Source organism: Halichoerus grypus, chromosome 11, assembly GCF_964656455.1.
Source record: "Halichoerus grypus chromosome 11, mHalGry1.hap1.1, whole genome shotgun sequence".
In the NCBI taxonomy this organism is placed as follows: domain Eukaryota; kingdom Metazoa; phylum Chordata; class Mammalia; order Carnivora; family Phocidae; genus Halichoerus; species Halichoerus grypus.
In genome coordinates this window covers 98,063,007-98,081,910 of record NC_135722.1, presented here as the reverse complement: position 1 = coordinate 98,081,910, position 18,904 = coordinate 98,063,007, and the positions used below count along the sequence as shown (strand labels likewise).

The 18,904-nt window shown below is 57.4% G+C and overlaps 1 protein-coding gene across 2 annotated transcripts in view; it reads right to left on the bottom strand.

Annotated features, from left to right (window-relative positions):
- The window catches only part of DSCAML1 (DS cell adhesion molecule like 1), a 339,830-nt gene that overhangs the window by 78,405 nt on the left and 242,521 nt on the right, over positions 1-18,904 (bottom strand). For both annotated transcript variants that reach the window (XM_036104458.2, XM_078058936.1), the window contains exons 5-10: positions 17,253-17,531; positions 14,506-14,781; positions 12,025-12,321; positions 10,141-10,413; positions 681-959; positions 166-285 (exon numbers count right to left, since the gene is read on the bottom strand). In XM_036104458.2, the coding sequence (XP_035960351.2) occupies positions 166-285; positions 681-959; positions 10,141-10,413; positions 12,025-12,321; positions 14,506-14,781; positions 17,253-17,531 (1,524 nt within the window). The remainder of the gene's footprint in view (positions 1-165; positions 286-680; positions 960-10,140; positions 10,414-12,024; positions 12,322-14,505; positions 14,782-17,252; positions 17,532-18,904) is intronic.

Sequence of the window (18,904 nt, the reverse complement as noted above, 5' to 3'; positions counted from 1 at the left end):
CGAGTACAGTCCGGGGTCCCCTGAAAGCTTAGAACCGAGGGCTCCCACCCAGGGCTCCCACCCAGGGCTAGGAGTTGTGTGTAGGAAAACAGGCCCAAGCCCCATCAGCTTCCTTCTCCCCACTCCCTGACCGTGCTCGGAGATGCTGGCTGGCCAGGGGCTCACCCTTGGCATGCTTCCACATGACCTTGGGCGGGGGGTAGCCATCCACTGAGCAGTTGAGCACGCCAGCTTTGCCGTAGATGCCGTCCTGGTTGTTGGGCTGCACCACAAATCGCGGGGGCACTGCGGGAAGAGGGAAGGTAGGGAGAAACCGATCATCTGTCTCGAACAGCTCTTCTGTGGTCTCTAACCTTCCATTCTGTGCCAGCCCCGCCTGGACCATGATCAAGTTCGGAAGAGGCAGCTCTGAAACTCAAGAGGCTGAGGGCCTTTGCTGAGGACTGGGAGTCCCGCGTCCCAGCTCTGAGTCTGCCGATGGCTGACTGAACAGGGCTCTTTCCCTCTCAGGGCCTCTGTGTCCGGGCCCGGAAAGTAAGAGATTTGAACTTCCTGATCTTATTTAAGGCCCCCGCCGGAGCCAACATTCCCTCAGCCTGTGACTCAAACCCCAACCAGAGAGACTCTTCGCAGCAGACAGCGCCGGGCCCTCGCTCGCCCGCCCCGGCCCCTCTGCTCACCACGCACGATGAGCTGGCGCTCCCGGCTCACGGTGGCCGCCGCGTTGCTGGCAATGCACGTGTAGTTGCCGTTGTGCTTGAGGGAGACGCTGGAGATCTGCAGGGAGCTCATGAATTCCTTGCTCTCGATGGTCACGCCCGAGCCTGAGATGATCACCTGTCCGTCCTTCCTCCAGGTGATGCGGATGGGCATGTCCCCCGAGGACACCACGCAGGGGATGTAGAGCAGTTGGCCGATGGAGGCGGGTGGGAACTCAAAGGGCTGGATTAGAGGGGGCACTGGGAAGGCAAGGGGAGTGCTATGGTCAGGCCCCCCGTGCGCCCCAGCCTGGCCAGCAGCCAATGCCTCATTGCCTCACCTCCCGGCCCCTCCTGCCCCTGGGGGTGTAAGTAGAGTTCCCCAGGGCACCAGTGCCTTGTCCTACACATGCACAATGTCTTGGGGTGCCACTGGCCCTTGGCTCTCATCCCCTTGCCCACCCAGGCCTGGACCCACTGTCTCTGTGTAGGGCGTTGGCTCGCCTGCCTTAATCCTGCCCCTCAGATTTGTCCCGGTGATGATGTACGTGCTTCTTGCTTCCCATCTGCCTGCAGACACTGCTCGGCGTTCACCCCACTCCCCTGCTGCTTCTCGGTGGCCCCATGTCACTTTCTCATCGCAAAGATACATCAGCTCTCTGGGGCCTCGGATTGACAGGGCTGCTGGGCCCCAGATGTTGGGCGTGGGGGAGAAGGTGGGCCTGAGACTGTCCCCAGCTCATGCCCCACAGCTGTGCCTCTAAAAGCCAGAATGCTGTCCCCTGGTCTCCTCCTGCAGTGGTCCCATCACCCACACCAGCCCTGTCCATTGTCATCAAGTGTTAGCACATTGAATCTCCTCCCCCCAATAATGTGATGTAGCTTAACCGTCTCCAGTTGAGGCTCAGAATGGAGAAGTCACTTGCCCTCGGCCATCTAGCTCCTAAGAGGTGACAGTGGGATTAGAGACCTGGTGTCCCTGCTCTCAGGGTCCACGCTGCCCAGGTGCCTCTCTGAGAAAGCCCCAGACATGCCCAGCCCAAGGGCTCTTTTGTCTCATCAGTGAGCTGCCCTTGGGTAGCAGGGAGGAGCAGAGAGGGTGCCCTGTCCTTTATGAGACAACCAGTTTGCTGTTCATCTGGCTGAGCGGGATCTGCACAGCCTCCCTCCCCCCAGAGATCCAGCGTGCCCCACAGTCCACATCTTGGCCCCTGGGGGGCCTGTCTGGAGCCTGAGCCTCTGTGAGAGGGATCCTCCTTTCTCAGCTCTGGCTAGGGCATCAGCCATTATCTTTATGATAACTCAATTAGGCCACAGCGACTTCCCCAGCAAGTGGGGGGAGAAGAGAGAGAAGGAGACAGACAATTAGCTTAACAAGGATGAGCACCCAGTAGATGAGATCTCCTTTCTGCAGTCAAATAATTAAATTACAAGGCTGTCCACAGTCCTCTGGCCTTCTCCCAGGCTCCAGCACCCCGCCCCCCTGGGAAGCCTGCCGCTTTCCACCCTAGGCCCACCCACAGTGGCCACCAGCAGAGGTGAGCCCTGGGGGGAGAGGATGGTGGCATCCTATGCATGCCCAAGGCCCTCTCTGCACCCCAAGGATTTTCGGGGCTCAGCAGGGAGCTTCCCCAGCAGAGTGGTAGGGTGTGGGCATAGAATAACCCACTGGCAGCCCTTTGGATCCCTCGGAAAGTTCTTGATCAAGAGCCTAGGTCCAGAGGAAGTGACATTTAGGAGGGATGGGATGAGAGCCATACCCTTCAGCAGGGTGTTTAACTGACCTTCCCAGTGTCCTCTCCCACCTTACTCTCCATCCTGCCACAGGGGCTCCATCAACCACCCAACGCTCCAAGTCTTAGCCCGTGTCTCGGTGAACACAGCTGGGCATTTGTCCTTCCTATTCCCATCATGTGTGCTCCACCAAGGGCCCAAATCTAGGTCCAAAGTCCAGCCAGGTTTTCTGGGGCTCTGGTCATTATCTGGATCTCCCCGTCCCGATCTCTGGCTGCCTATTGCCCGGGTTAGGGCCTTGCCCCAGTATTCTGGGTGGTTTGCTGGGCCTTGGGGATCTCCATATGAGATTTCTCTGGAACCCTGACTCTAGTGATGGCCCCATGCCCATTGCTGAGATTTCCCAGAGGTCCCTCTGTTGGGCTCTGCTGGTCTCCCACCCCGCCCCCTGGCTTGTTTGGATGGGACCAAGGCTTCCGGCCTCCTTGGACTTTTTGAGGGAACTGTTGCAGAGACCCAGACCTGCCTCTAGTTTGTTTCTCTAGGCCAAACAGAACCAGGCCTGATCCAGTTCTCCTTCCCACAGAGGCCCAAAGCTAGAGCCCGCAGGCCCCATGGGAAATGCCCTTTGTCCACTCAGAGCCTGCTCCAGTACTACCTCTTCCGTGAGGCCTGCCCTTGTCCCACCACACCTGTGCACACCTTCATCATGGCACCGATCACAGGGCGGGAGGGTGGCCGTTTGCATTACTGCCTTCCACGGGAGTCTGGGAGCTCCTTTAGGGCAGTAACTAGGACTTATTTACCTGGCAAATTGCGGGAGCCCAATAAATGCCTGGCGGGTGAGTCAATGAATGAACATATGCTCAGATATTATTTCCTGGATTGACTTAGAAGTTTAACGGTCATGGGGGCAAGGGGTAGGGAGAGCACAGGATGGAGGTCCATCCAGAAAAAGAGGGGGATTTCTATGCTGTTCCTCAAGACGCTGTATTTATGCTATGGAGTTTTGGAGCCAGGAGCTTATCCCTTGGTCCTTCCTGGGGGTCAGGCCCTTGCTACCCTAGCCCCAGAACCAGCTCCTCTGCACACTTGAATGTGACCAAGGGGAGACTCAAGGCAGTGACAGGCTGCAGAGGAGGATGTGTGGGCAAAGCAAGGAGCTGGGAGGTTCTACCAAGGAGGAGAGGACTGAGGGGCTGTCAAGGCCGAAGGACCATGCCCTGGGGGTGGACGGTCAAGCCCTATGCTTCCTCTGTGAACAGAGCAAGTGGAGAGCAAAAGACTGAAATTAGGCAGGGAGATTTAGCTCAAGCAAGGGGAAGACTGTCTTTCTCAGTAAGAAGGGATTTGGATAATGGAACAAGTTACTAAGGCAGGTTAATTCATTAATTAACTAATTCATCTAATATTTATGAAATGCCTAGTCTGCGAAGGCATTATTATGCTCCGTGTGGGCTGGAGAAAGTAGAAACATGCTTAAAATACAGACAGAACCCCCAGGAGCTCATCATTTGCTAGGGAAGGCAAGATATTTCCCTCAATGGTTATTGGACAAGTGCCACCTGAATACACAGATGCTGAACTCCGAGCCGAGAGACGTATCATCTGGCTGGGTGACCGCAGCCTCCCAGAGGAGGTGGCATTTGGGCAGAGAGCTAAAGGACACAAACGCTGTAAAAAGGACATGGGGCAAGAGAGAGGGAAAAGGCTGAGCCATGAGGCAGAGGCCAACCAGGGGCTGTCCCTCCCTTATGGCCTTCGGGAATAACATGGATGGCTCCTGAGAGCCCACTGGAGACAGTAACCAACCAATATCCATCTGGGGGGTAGGCATTCACCTGGGCTGGCTAGAACACTCAAGAGCACAATTGTCCTGTGGGAGGCAGACGACCAGACAACTTGCCAGAGATCCAGGGCAGGCTCCTGGCCCCCCTCCACCCTTTGCCCCTGCTGCAGGCTGACAAGGCAGGGGTGATGCTGTGGTTGATAAGTGTCCCCTTGGGAACCCTTTGGTGGGAGTGCTAGGGGCCAGAGCCGCTCACAGAATTTCTTGGCTCCAGGCTTCTGTTCAGATACCCCCATAACTGCAGGCATAGAAGGAGGGAGAAGAAAGTCTAGGGATCCCGGCTCCTTCACAGGCTCGCTGAACAGCGGGAGGAGCCCCGTGAGCGAGAGGCTCTGAGAAGCAGGGTGTGGGGGCTCTGTGATGGGTGCATGGCCAGCTGCCCAGATGTGGGGGTGCTTTCTGACCCGTGAGTCAGTAATGTCTTCCCCAACGCTCAGACGTAGGTGTGAGCTAATTGAATGTGTGTCGGTCCATTTCTGCCTCTGGGAAAGCGATCCTCAGTGGTTGGGGGGGAGGGGGGGAGGTTCTGACCACCTCTATTGCAGTGACGACCAGGGACCTCTTGAGTGTCAACTGCACGAAGGGCCCCCTCTTGCCCCCGAGTCCCAGCATTTCCCCAATGCCCAGCCTGAATGTAGGGGGCACAGGTGCCATGTGACCCACGGTCCTGTCTCCGGAAGCCCTGCTCTGGCCACAGTCATCTTTGGGGAGAGGGCAACTCTGCACTGAGGGAGGTGGGGTCAGAGCAAGGTGCTACTATGGTGAAGAGGCCAGAGGACGGAGTGGCTGGGGACGTACCGTAGTTGTGGCAGTCCAGGAGGTCTCCGGCCACCATAAAACCTTTATGGCCACCTGCTTGGGAGTGTCGCGCAGACGACGGTGTGGTGACAGCCAGCCCAGACCATAAACTCTTTATGGTGTCTCTCATCATCTGTCTCTGAGACTGAGCCTTTTTATTTACTGCACCTGTTTAGCAGAGAGCGGGCACCGGGGGGAGTTGGGGCATCTGCCTGTGGAGCATGGGGATGGGGAGAGAGCCGTGCCCAGGAGCTGGGTTCTAGCCTCTGCCTCCCGTGCCACCACCCTGCTTCCGCCCTGAGCCTCCGTTTCCTCATCTGAAAAATGGAGGAGTTGGACCAAGTAATCTCTAAAGTCTCTAATATTTTAGGAATAATAATAACAACTTCCTTTGGTGTCTTTTTTTTTTTTTTTTTAACACAATCCTCTCTTCTCAGAAAGGCCTTCCCTGACCACCTTATTTAAAATCGCAAACCACTCTCCACTCCTCTTGACGCTCTCATCCCCGCTCCCTCTTTGACATGGGGCATCTTTTATATATTTTATGCATTATCCATTTGCCCCCCCCCCAGAATGGAAGCTCCCTGAGGGTAGAGATTTTTGTCTTGAGCGGAGCTGCATTTGTAGGCTAGTGCCCAGAACACAGAGGGTGCACAGGAAATGTCACTGAATCAGTAGGCACTGCTTCTACACCATCGTCCCCATCATCACCATGACCAGGGTCATCATCGTGAGCCCTGTCTGTGCACCGAAGCGGCTGTTTGCTCCTGTGTGCCAGGGCCCCTCTGCTGGGGAATAGGGCTGCCGGCAGGAGCTTTCCTGGTGCCCCCCTCTCCCAAGTACAACTGGGCACTGTGCTCCTATGGACCCATTATATCCCCTTCCTGTGGATTCTGGCGCATCTCTTCCAAACCTCCACATCTGCGGATAGCAGGCATTTGGCCAGGTGATTAGGTTTTTCGTAAGCCCCAACCTATGATCACAGAAACCCCCAACCCATTTACTAGGGTGGAAGGGGCGCTTCTCCAATGGCCCCACGCATGTGGCAGGCACTGGTTTGGGCAGCCAGGGAAGACACAGTGTGGGTGGGGAGCATGGGCATTTGGGGATGAGCGTATGTGTGTGTCCTCTTCCGTTTGCTCTCCGCAGGGGCCTGGTGCTACCTCCCAGTCCCAGCCTTGCCGAGCATGGGCTGCAAGCCCCTCATGCCCTTGTTTTGGCTCCAGAGGCCCACAGAGGCTCAGATGTGGGGATGGAGATGTTCTCTCACTGAGCTAAAGCCAAGGAGCCCCAGTTGCAGCCTGCCTTCTTAGTTAATTAAACATTCAGCCCGCGTGCCCAGAGATGCTTTTATGCTACATTATTTTTCAGCTATGGGGGGCCCTAAAGACATCAAATCTAGGCTGGATCTATGTGCCTTCCTCTTAGCATCCTGCCAAGGATGTCTCTGGATGCCCAGAGAGGAGCACTTGCCTTCCCTGCAGCCCTGCCCTCCCCTGCCAGTCGGCGGTACATGCCCCAAAGCCCAAGCGGCCCACAAAGCATCCCCACTCTCTCCCCTCGGTCCTCCCAAGTTGCTAGGCCACAGCAGGCTCACTTGGGCAATGTTTCATATGTTTCAGCCACCTTTTGTGGCTCAGGAATGATGCCTTGCAGGAGGGTAGGGACGGAGCCAATATTTGTGCACACGTGACTGCCAGCATGCGTGTGTGTGCGCGCACGTGCAACAGTGGACATGTTAGTGTGTGTATATTTGTTGCATGGACATGCATATAGTAAGTACCAATGAGTACATGCATGCATCCTCATGCACAAAGGGCTCTGCACAAGTGTGTGCGTGTGTGTCTGGGTGTGTTCTGCTCTTAGCTCAGTGTTTAAAAAATTCATCAGAAGGCCAGCAGTCCCAGAAGGAATGGGGTCAGCAGGTGTTTCCAGTTCCTTGGAGCAGCATGGATTTTTGCCCCTTCCTGCCCACAAGCCCATGGCCCCCCAGAGAGATGCGGGGTGGGAGGGACTTCTAATTGATCCCCAGGGTCTAGTGCCCTGTCCCACCTCCACCTTGCCCTTTGCTATCCCCTGGCTCTCTGCTCTGGTCCCCTGAGTGGGATGCAGGTCCCAGCCAGGTGATGGTATTGGGCTCAGCAGCGCTGCCTCTGGACCTGGCCCGCCTCGCCCAGAGTCAGGGCCCCGGTCCACGCCCAGGGGCACCTCCTCCACCCTCCTCCTTGAGTAGCTCTTGGAACAGCACATCAGCTAATCAAGCCGTGTGCTCATAATCAGCTCTGATGGGTTCTTCTGCAAAAGTGCATTCTAATGAGGTGGGGAGAGGGAGTCAGGGAGTGGGAGGAGGGAGGACCTGAGCTTTCCAAGTGGCAGGGGCAGGGGGTCCCAGAGACCCGCACACAAATGCTGCTTCTCGGTCTGGAGAGAAAACAAGCTACCACCCTCCTTGTAGGGCTGGATCTTCAGACCCTGAGGGCGGGGAAGAGGGAATGTGGGCACACATGCCCCGTACCCCGTACACATGCATGGCATCTGATGGATGCCGGGCTTTGTGCTGGGTGTGGGAGCCACGCGTGCCTGGTGCATGGGCTCTGCCCTCTAGATCACACACGCACACACACACACACACTCTCCCGCTTTCCTCTTGTCGTTTAACACAATCACAACAGGCCCAGAGAGTCGCTGAGACGGAATGCATCAGATTCAATTCATTAGGACTGATCGCTCCCTGAATGGGGTTGAATAATTGATGAGCAGAAGTAGCTTTCAGAATGTTCTGCGTACTCCGAGGCCTGCCGGAGCCCTGTTATTTATTTATTTTTTTTAAGCCAACAAACCCGGCCAAATGCTCACTGGTGCGGGCGGGCAAAATGAGTGGAGCAAAGGTTAGATGTTTTAATACGTGATGTTTACAACGTAAACTCCTGGTCCGCTGCTTGTAACGGAAATGGATACGGCAGCCCTTGACGCGGGGAGGGGGTAGGCAGACGCTGCCGGCTTCTACCGCCACCAAGCTGAGGATGTGGCCTGGGGGTTGTGAGGCTCCTGCCGGCCCACGGCTCCAAGCGGGACAGAGGCCTGCGGCTAAGGAGGGGGCCGGGGTGCCCCTCAGCCTAGCTAGGGTGTAGCGGCAGGAGGCAGGGAGGCTGACGCCGTTCGGGTCTCCTGTCACCTGCGCAGGCTTGGGATGGCCACGGCCCCACCGTGGTCGGGGCTCAAAGCGAGGCCTCCCAGCAAACCACTGCAACCCAGACTACTGTCTCAGTTTCAGCTCCAGAAACACTCACCGTCTGGCACTGTGACAGGTGGTGGGTGCATAAGGATGCATGTGACATGTGGAGCAAGGGAGGGAAGTACCCACCCCGCCTTTTGCTGCTACTGTTCAGTTTCCTGGCTGTCCACCAGACACTTCCAGCTGCACCTGCATTACCACCACATGCTTGAAGGGGCCATAACCCAAAGCGGGCTCTGTCTCCCCAAATTCTTCCTTCTCTTCGACTTCCCTCTTCCTGTCCACAGAGCTGCTCTTGGATCTTGCTTCAGGGATCTGGGACCCACTGGGGCCTTCCCCTGTGCCAGGGCCCCTTCGTAGGCCTGGGACCGCCCCCCCCCCGCCACGTTTCTTCCTGCCTATGGGCCCCTCCCCACCCCGGGGTCCCGGGGATATGGAGAGGACCTCCCCTCCTTGCTGCCCTGGTGATAGGGGCTCTCAGCCTTCTCAGGGACTCCAGCTCTCTTCCTGACTCCCTCTCAGGGGGTCCCCAAGGCCTCTTTCGTTATTCCTGAGGTGGAGCGTGGAGAAAGCTTCCTCCTCCCAGCCCGGCCTTCCCCCAGCTGTGGGTTAGAGCCCAGGGACCGGAGGTAGACAGGCCCGGGAAACATTCTGCTTCCAGATGACAATTTCCTGACTTTTTTGTGCCTCAGCCTTTTCCGCCTTGGAAATTGGGGATGAAATGGTACCTGCCCGAGGTAAGGGGGCAGTGCTGGTGTTTAATGAGACAGAGCGTATTGAGCAGCCGGTCACAGCGACTGGTGTGTGGTGGGCCTGCCACAGCTGTAACCGTCTTATTATGACAACGACTGTGGTCTGGTGCTAGAGACCAGCATGGTGGCTGGAGACCACAGCCTTCCTTCCTCCCTCGTGGAGCCCCAGGCTGGCATCTCCACGCTCCCAGAGCCTCAGGCTCTCCCAGGGCTTGAACCCACTCGGACCCTTACCCATTACGGCCATTAGTGACCTCCCACCCCAGCTGCCTGGCTTTGCCTGACCCCTCCTCAGCCAGGCCTGACAGGCCCCCCCTCCTTATCCTGCTCTGGAGCAACCAGGCCATCCTGCTTCCACTCACCGCCTGGAAAGTCTCCAGGCCTGGCAGTTCCAAAGAATGTATTTGGGACGGAGCTTGGCACACCCATGCAGCCCCAGAACCAAGGGGTCAGCCGTCATTGCTCACACATTCATTGAGTGCCTTAGTTCTACTCATGCGTTCATTGAATCTGCAGGCATTTAGCGAATGGCTACTATGGGCCAGGCACCGTGCTAAGTACCCCTGCACAAAACACACACCCGGCCCAGGTGAGCGTGAAGGGCCTGGGCCGAGGTTTTGTTAGGCAGTGCTCTGTAGGCCTCAAATAACATGAGCAGGCGTAGGGACGGGAGGCAGACACCTACTACCTGCTCCCTCCACCCAGCCTCCTGCTGCTTCTGCCCCCGGGCTCCTGCCTCTCGCCCCGTCTTGCTGGTCTCTGCTGGGCCCCTGCTGACGTCACGTGGTTCCCTCCTGACTGATACGGCCCGCCATCTCTGACCCGGCCTCTTGCCCAGAAGGGGACCTTTGTGCATCACAGGCCCCTGCTGCCTCACAGGTCAGGGCCACATTGTCCTGCGTCCCACCGAGGGAACCTGCCTGCAGAGGTACTCGTCCCCCTGCCCCCTTTCTCCCACACACCCGCTCAGGACCCTCTTCCTTGGCCTGCCACTCCTTCAGGCCTGCCTGCTTCTGCGTGAGCCGTCGGCGGGGGAGAGAGCCCCGGTGGGCTCTGGCTCCGGGGGAGGCCTACCTTTGACAGCCACGTGGACGCTCTGGCTGATGGACAGCTGGGGCTGGATGAGGACGCTGCACAGGTACTCCCCCTCATCCATGCCCTTCTGCACGTCGGTCAGCTTCAGCGTCCCGTTCTCGAACACCACCTGCCGGTGGTTGTCGGGCAGCAGCAGGGCGTCCTTATACCACTTGATGGAGTAGTAGGGGTAGCCGATGACCCTGCAGTTGATGAGGGTGTCCCGCCCGGCGACGGCGGTGATGTTCCTCATCGCCCGGATGCTGGGGGGGCCTGGGCGGGAGTCAGGAGGGAGGAGGAGCAGAGGAGGGACAAGCCATGCGGTTAGCCAGGGACAGCCAGGAGCTGCCCTGCGACTCTCTTCTCCGTTGCTTGGCTCTGAAACTCTCAGGGGATGGAAATTCAGTGGGGCGGCGGTGCGGGGGGGAAGCCTGTATTGCAAGGCTAAGGCTGAAGCTGCGAGCACCCATGGTCTCTCCGGGACTCCCTGTTACTAGCTTCAGATGGTTGCAAACAGATATGTTCCATTCATGCCTGGGGCAAGAATCCATCCCCCTAATGGGATGGGGTATGTGAGCCCACTGAAGCCTCATAAGAAGTGACTGGGATTTGGGAGGGCAAGTTCTCATTTACAAGGAGATTAAGTTTTGCGGGTTACAACGGCAATGTGGAGATTTTGTTATTTTCATTCAACTTGTGCATAATGGTCTTCTACCAAAAAGGATCTCGTATACATTAAATATTTAAAAGGCCGTAGGAAGGTCTTCACTGGATGAGCTGATAATTTTCTTCCAAACAGGTAAGTGCGTTTTGTGGTTCCTTGAGAAGGGGCCCTAAAAGGGGGACTCTTGTCACCCTGGCTGTGAGGAGGGGGTACCTTCAGCTGGGTGGCTAGGCAGGTGGCAATGGGGGCATGGTAAAGGGGGCTCAGAAGCCACCAGGCAGGGAGCTGGAGTGGGTATAGGAAACTCCAGGCTTCAGGTTCCCCACCCAGGAGGTGAGGGGCCGCACCAGGGGATCCCAGGACCCTGTAAGTCTGACCCTTCCAATTTGAAGGCAGCAAGGTAGCTAAACGGGAGGCCACCTTTCTCATGTGGGGTCGGAGACCTGGCTCCATGGCAGCCACAAGTGCCCTTCCCCCACTCCTCCTCTGCCCTTGGGTCAGGGGTCACTGGAGGGACCAGATGAGGACCAGTCGGACCTGACAGGGCTGCAAAGAGCTTCAGAGGAGGCTCTTCTCACCGCAGTGACTTAGAGAGCTGAGATCTGGGGATGATCACCTGAGGACTGCTTCCCCCACTCCTGGGGGTGTCTGCTTTGGGACACCCCTGCCCAGCCCGAGCCTCCCATTCTTGATGGCTTGGGCCTTGGGAGGGAGGAAATTGGGGGAAGATTGTGCCCTGGCTCCTGGCTGCTTACACCTCCTGGAGTGATTTGGGGATGGCTCAGTGGGAGGACACTGGGAGCACAGCTTTGGTGGACACCCCCATCGAAGGCCAAGTCTGGGCCCACTGCCCCATTCCTGTCCTTGTCCTCACAAGGCCCTGGTAGGGCTGGTGGTTGCTAGTGGGGTGCTGAGTGTACCTGGGGCCAGAGAGATTTGATGGGGAGGAATGGGGGGCCAGGTCAGACTGGGAGAGGAGAAGGGGCAGGAGGAGGGGATGAGAATGCATAGGAGGGCAAACTGTACCAGACACGCACGCACAAGAAAGGGTGACGGGTTTGTGGAGGGCAGGGAAAAGGGGAGAAAGAGAGGAGAGAGACCGCTACTAAAAGCAAAATGACAGTTAATAATAAGTACTAATCACCACAAGAATAATGGGAACCACAGAGATGGCAAAGGAACTCAAAAGCCTATTCTGATATTTAAATGTAGACAGGCACCTCTTACGTTTATTCGCGCCTGATATTCAGCACTGCCCACCGAGTTCCGCGCCGTGCACCGGTATACGCCGCCGTCGCGGATCTGGGGGCCCGTGACGTTCATGTGGCTGATGGTGGTGCCGTCCGACATGGTGTACTGGTTGGTGCGGTGGCTCCCGTCCCGCACGATGGGCTCGTCGTCCAGGGCCCAGGTGACAGTGGGGGGCGGGGCGCCCTTGGCCGCACACATCAGTGAAAACTGCTCCCCGGGGTTGACCACCTTCTCGCTGAAGGACGAGACGATGCGGGGCGTGCCATCTGCAGGGAGCGAGGAGCCCCCCTCAGGGTCACCGAGCCACGGAGAGACTGCCCGGCCAGGCCACCCCACCCTGTGAGGTACCCATTACTATTGCACAGGATTTCTAACTCCTGGATTTGAATCCTCCCGCGGCCCCTTATGAGCTCTGTGTCTTTGGGCAAGTTACCTAACTTCTCTGAGTCTTCCCATTCCTTAATTATGGAGGATGGGGGTATCGGGGATAGTGAATACACCCTCTCCATACCGATGCTGTGAGGACGAAATGAATTACTGCATTAAAGATGCTTTGCTCAACGCTTTGTAAGTGCCTGATAAATGTCAGCTCCTGTCGACTTTTCCTTTTCTGCCTTCGTCCTCCCTGTGTTAGTAAAGACATAGGTCCTGGAAGCAGGACCTGATTGGGCTGGACCTGCGGAGTCCGATTCCAGCTCTCATTCCTGCAGGTGGGGGTGGGGGTGCTGTAGCCCTGTTAGCAAAAAGCCTCAAGTTTGAGGCTTAGCTGCCGCCCAGAGGCACTGCTGTGTGTGTGGCCGTAACTTAAGTCTCCGCTGACCCAATAACCCTGGACAGGACAATTAACCCCGCTGCCCCACCTTCCTCCATGGAAGAGGGGGCGTGTAATTATTGAGCCTGGCCATCCTTCCCCACAGGATTGTTGTAAAGGGTTAAAGTACGTGTTATGCACTTTAACAAGTAAAAACTAAGACAAACAACAAAAAAAGTAAGGCCAATGTAACATGGCTCTCTACATCCCACCCATATTTCACACCAAAATGCTGATGTTAATCCAGTCTGCCAGCCCCTAGCCCCATTTCTGGGCGGGGGACTCTTACCTAAAACCAGGGGAGAGCCAGGTGCCTGGAAGAGCCTGGGACTGCCCACCAGGTTTGGCCCCTCCTCTGCTTCCTTCCCTGAACCCTCCTTTCTGGCTGTCCCTCCTTCCCCACTCTCTGTCCTTCCCGCCAGCCTCATTTCCCATATCCCTGCTCTGAACTGGCCATTGACAGGCTGTCCTCTCAGAGAGGAGATGTGCTGTGTGGGGAGTCGGTCAGACAGGAAGTCCCCAGAGAGGTAAGGCTCCCATTTCAAACTGGTCTGTGCCTGGCTGGTGTGCTTCCTCACTGGGAAGAGGATCTGCCTGGACAAGAGGAGGCAGGGGCTGAGGGAGGGGCCGTTCACTGGGCCCTGTACTTAGGGTGAGGGATAAGGCGATGCCCACTCCCATGTCCCACCTCCCAAGGAATGAGGACCCACAGGCCGTGACAGGTAGACCCATGTGGGATCCTGATAACCTGTGGGACTTGCCTGGGTTTGGTGTCTTTGTTACGACAGTGAAAAATCCTTGGAAGCAATAGGATTGTGGGGTTTTTGTTTTGTTTTGGTAGCAACAAAGGAGCTGGGGGACCACTAAATTTGTTGGTAAGGGTAGGGCCTCGGCTAATCCTCACTGTATCCTTGTGCAAATAAGAAAAAGAGGCCTCCTCTGTGTGGTCACAAGCTGGGGCCAGGGCTCATGGCCTGACAAGTGGAATTCAAGCTGGATTTCAGTCCTTACTCTTGGTCCTGCCTTGTGGGTTAGGCACTTTGTGCAGTGAACAACCTGAACAACCATATACAGATGTGCTGGGTGAGGAGCCCTGGGTGGTAGCAGCTTTAAAAGGAGAGAGAAGCATGTGAAAACCCAGGTCTGTGATAAGAAACAGAGCCTGCTGTGAAGAGACCTTAGTCAGGGAGAAGATTCGAAAGTCCATGAGACTGGAGGGAAGGACAGAGAATGGGGAGAGAGGGACAGCCGGAAAGAGAGGGCTCAGGGAAGAAGGCAGAGGCGGGGCTCAAGGCAGTGATTCCTGGTGGGCAGTCCCAGGGCCCCTGTGAGATTGAAAACCTCTGGGATCCTAAAGAAGACCTCTTTCGTAGGGAGGTTCTAGTAATTTTGGAGGGCAGAGGCAAGATAGCACGGTGGTTAAGAGACCTGAGTTCCGATCCCAACTCTGACTTTTGGCTGAGCTGTGTGACCTCAGGCAAGTGACCGAGCCTCAGTTTCCCCCACTGCAAAATAGGGAACATGAAGAAAAAGCATCCCCTCCCAGGGCCCATGGAAGGATTGACTAAGGTAGGCACGCGCCTGGACCGGTGCCGGCTCTCAGCCTAAACCCCCCCAGGTGCCGGCCGCCCCAGCTCACCCTCCAGCACAATGATGGCGAAGTCCTGCGCGGTCTGGGCCTTGCGGGTGGCAAAGCACTGGTAGGCCCCGGAGTGGCTCTTCTGGGCTGAGGTGATGAGCAGAGTCTCGTTGCTGAGCCCGCGGATGGAGACGGCCTCGTCGGGCAGCACCAGCTCCGTGTTGCGGTACCAGCGGATGGTGAATTCCGGGGAGCCCAGCAGGGCACAGGAGAGGATGACTGTGCTGCCGATCCCGGTCTTCAGCTTCTTTGGTGTCAGGGTCACGTGAAGGGGGTCTGGGCCGGGCCAGCAGGGAAGGAGCGAGGGGAAAGGCAGGGGGGAGGAAAACAAAAGAAAAGGGCTTTTGCCGTGGAGCAGTGTGGCTGGGGGTGGGCTGGGGGAGGCCCTGGTTCTGTCTCCAGACTCCTTGTGAGGGGGACTGGGACTAGTGAATTCCCTCTCTAGACCTCAGTTTACTCATCTGGCAAATGGCAGGGTCAGGACTCTTGTTATGATGGCCTACACTTTCTTGACGGGTGGCCCTTGCCTGGTGGGCCTGGGGAGCTCCCTTCAGCTCAGAAGGAGGACAGGAGCTTGGCTGGCTCATCACCGTCCCTGTCCCCCACCCCAGAAAACAGGGAGGCACCCTTGGCCCCACCACCCATCTCTCATACCCATAGAGATAACCAGTTGCTACCTTCTGCCGCTCTGACGGCCTTTATATGCACCAGATGACTCTGCTCTTCATCCGCACCTCCCCTGCCCTGCTGCAGGCCCTCAGCTCTCAGCCTGGACCCAGGCAGCACCATCCTCCCTCCATGCTGTGGCTGGCCACTGTCCTGCTCAGAACTTCCATGGTGCCCAACAACTCGGTGTCGGGTGGGCTGGCCACCTCTCTCCCCAGATCTCCATGGGCTTGGGGTTCTCTAGAGGAGGCTGAGGCCTGCAGGGGCCTAGGACCCCAGCGAGGTCGCCCGGAGGAGGGGGGACGGCAGCCTGGCTGGGTGGGGCACAGTCAAAGCATGCAGGAGTCTGCTCATGCCGGGCTCCCCCGCGCTCTCCCAGAGTCCCTGCCCAGGAAATGTCAGTGCACAATGAGACAGGTGTCATCCTGCTTGTCCCAGTCACCCACGGGGCTCCCAGGGCTCTGCCAGCTAGCTGTTCTCACCTTGCTGCCCCGCACGACTTGGTGACCTTGGGCAGGAGGCTTGGTGGCAGAACGGGGGTGTATGTGAAAAGCATGGTTTCCTCTCTGTGCACCTGGCAGAGAGGGGCTGGCAGAGAGAGTGGAAGGCAGAGAAAAGCTACGTCACTTCCCCTTGAACCTGGTTGTCCAGCCAAAGCCAGTATGGGGGGGAAGGTGTGGAGCTGAGGGTCAGAAGGGCATCAGATGTACCTACGCCTACGGGGCAGTGGGGGTGTGCACGCGCCGTGGGCGGTTGGTTACTTGTGGATCCGTGTGCGTGTGCTTGGATGTGAGCATGTTAAGGTGGAGGAATGTGTGTATCTGTGTGTATGGGCACCGTACGTGTGTGCATGTGCGTATGGAGAAGTGGGCATGTGGCCTTTCAGCACATCTGCGTGTGTGTGTGTGTGTGTGTGTGTGTGTGTAATGTGTGTGCAGCGGGGGCGGCGGGGGGTGGGGGGAAGGCATACCCGACTGAACGATTGTGGATGGTACTTAGGGCAAGGAGGGGGGTATCAGTGCTGGTCCTTCCACCCGCGTGCCCTGCCGGCTGGGGCTCATTAGTCTGTGAGGAGCCCCCATCCCCTGGGCTCTCAGCATTTTAACCTAAGCATCTGTATCATGCACTGTCACTCCCAGAGTGGTTCTTGGGGCTCTTTCCGCTCTTCCAGCTTCACATGTGTTCACGTGGGGAGGATTTCTTCCCAGCACCGCAGATAAATGTACCCCAACTGTCAAGATGCCCTTGACCATGTGGAGGAGACTCACATCTGGGCCACGGGGGACAAGCCCCCAGGCCCAGGAGGCCAGCTGAGCTGGGAGAACATGGAGGGTCTGCAGACCTGTAGCTCTATGCTCTTGAGACAGGAGGGGAGGGGGGAGGAGGGCTGCTCTGGTCAATTGTTATGGTGGAGGGAACTTCTCTGCAGCAGGGGGGTTGAATCACCGCTGGACAGCCTCCTCCCACCGCCCAGGTTCAGTGACCCTTAAGATGCCATTCGGTACAACATTCAATGGGGCCTCAGGCCATGTAGCTGCTCCATGGGAGTGGGATTCCCCACGGGTCTCCAAATCCCAGCCCCACCGCTGTCAGTGCCCTCCCTCCGCCCTGGGGGCTCAGCAGCAGGAGGGTCTGAGAGGGCCCCTCATTCCAGACGGGCTCGCTGGACCCCTGGAGCCCCAGGACTCCAGGCTCAGGGAGGAACAGGCAGGATCAGCACTGATATCCGGCCGGCAGATCCTGGAAAGGCTTCCTTGTCATTTATGCCCGAGTCTGATCTGATTGATCAGTGCCCCTATCAATTATTGTGAAATATTCTGAATATCGCCTCTGATGGGATACAGTATGTCCTCTCTACTGGATTAACATCAGTACTGTTTCCTTTAGTGCAGACACTCCTCCCTCTCAACAAGCCAGGAAGCCCTGTGAGCTCGTCACCGTCACTCACCCTCATGGTCCCTTCTGACCCTCGTGACCTCAGGAGGTAGGAAGGCCTGGGATCACTATCCCATCTTACAGAAGAGGTCACACCGTGGTGCTCTCAAAGGTTCCTAGGCCTGGCAGAGGGGCTCCCCACTCACCGATGACTGTGAGGGTACCCGTGGCCTCTGCAGAGCCGAAGGTGTTGGTGACCTCACAAATGTAGGTGCCACTGTCCTCCGTCCGCAGGTCACTGATGGTCAGCCCCGTGATGCGCTTGGTCCAGCGGCTGTCGGCCGGGAGGGGCCGGCCGTCCTTGAGCCAGCGGATGGCAGGGATGGGGTAGCCGGAGGCGGTGCAGGGCAGCTCCACGGTGTGGCCCGCCCACACTTCCTGGGAGTGGAAGCCATCCAGGATGGTGGGGATCGACTCGGCAGGGTCTGGAAGGCAGAGAGCATCAGTGGCTCCGGCCAGCCCGAGCAGGATGAAGGGGCAGGGGCGCAGGGGGGGCGGGGAGGCAAGCACGAGAACAGGCACCTGCTGCCCATGGGTGCCCAGCATGAACGAAGCCCAGTGTGGGATGGCTTGTGGTGTCCCCTGGGCCCCAGACTCTGGCCCAAACTCTCCTACTCAGGCCAGATAGAGGCCCTGAGAGCCATGACCACGAAGCAGGGGCTTGGGGGAGGTAGGAGGAGGATATAGGGTGGGCAGACAGACAGATGCAGATGCAACAAGGGAAACAGAGGAGCAGAGAGGGAGAGAGTGTGTGAGAGCTCGCTTCACAGACACGGTGCCTGGAGTCTGGCCCAGACTCAGGACCAGGGACACCCTGTGACATGAGAGTCATGACTTCTTGAAACTGCGATTCTGGGCCTCAGACTGGCCGGGGGTGCCCTTCAGGATGGGGGAACCAGCTGTCCTGTCCTGTCTCCTCCCACCTGCGATCCTGGCAAACTCAGAGAGGGCCGTGCGTTTCCATCTGCGCCCAGAAGGATTCAGAAGTTAAGCCTTCTGCAAACCACACCTGCCATCCTGAACAGTTCTCTATTTTACACTCCCAAGCAAGAGAAAGCAGTGCCTGCAGGCCCCGTGGCCCTGACCTGCGGAAGACCCAGGCGCCGGGCTGGTGGGATTCTGTGTGATGGCCCTGACGCTTCTGAGCGGTGCTCTGTCTACTCTCAGCCTAGTTCTTAGCCTCAAGGGCCTCCCTGAGTTTTCCGCCTTGGGGACCTCCTCTTGCTGTACCAGCTGCCCAGGCTTTCCTCTGCCTACATGATACAACCCCCACTTCTCCCCAGTTAGGCTGCTAGGAGATAGGGTCTGGTCCCAGCCAGGTCCCCGGCCCCGTCGGCCCCCTCCCTCCCTGCCCCCATCCCGGTCCGGGCAGTGGTTCCCCCACTTGTGATACACTGTGTCACCACACTCCCCTCCCCTGGGTGCCCAGCAGCCCGCTCCGCTCGGCCAACACCTCTTCATCTTTCACAAACCAGCTTAAGCGTCACCCCTTCCGGATGGAGCCCCCAGGCCCCTCTCATTAGATACTTATAGAGTTTTCTTTTTCTTCCGTTTTATTTTCAAACAACCTTTTCTTTTTAATGAAAAAGTTAAAGTGTAATATATGCACATGGCAAAACTTCAGAGAGTCTAGAAGGGTGTCAGTGTGAGAGGGGGGTCTCCCTCATCCCTGCTCTCAGCCACCTCGTTTCCTTCCCCAGGGGCCACCACTGTCGTGAGCCACCCAGGCACCCCTCCCCCAGAGCCCTTTTCTTTCTTTTTTTTTTTTTTTTTAAAGATTTTATTTATTTATTTGAGA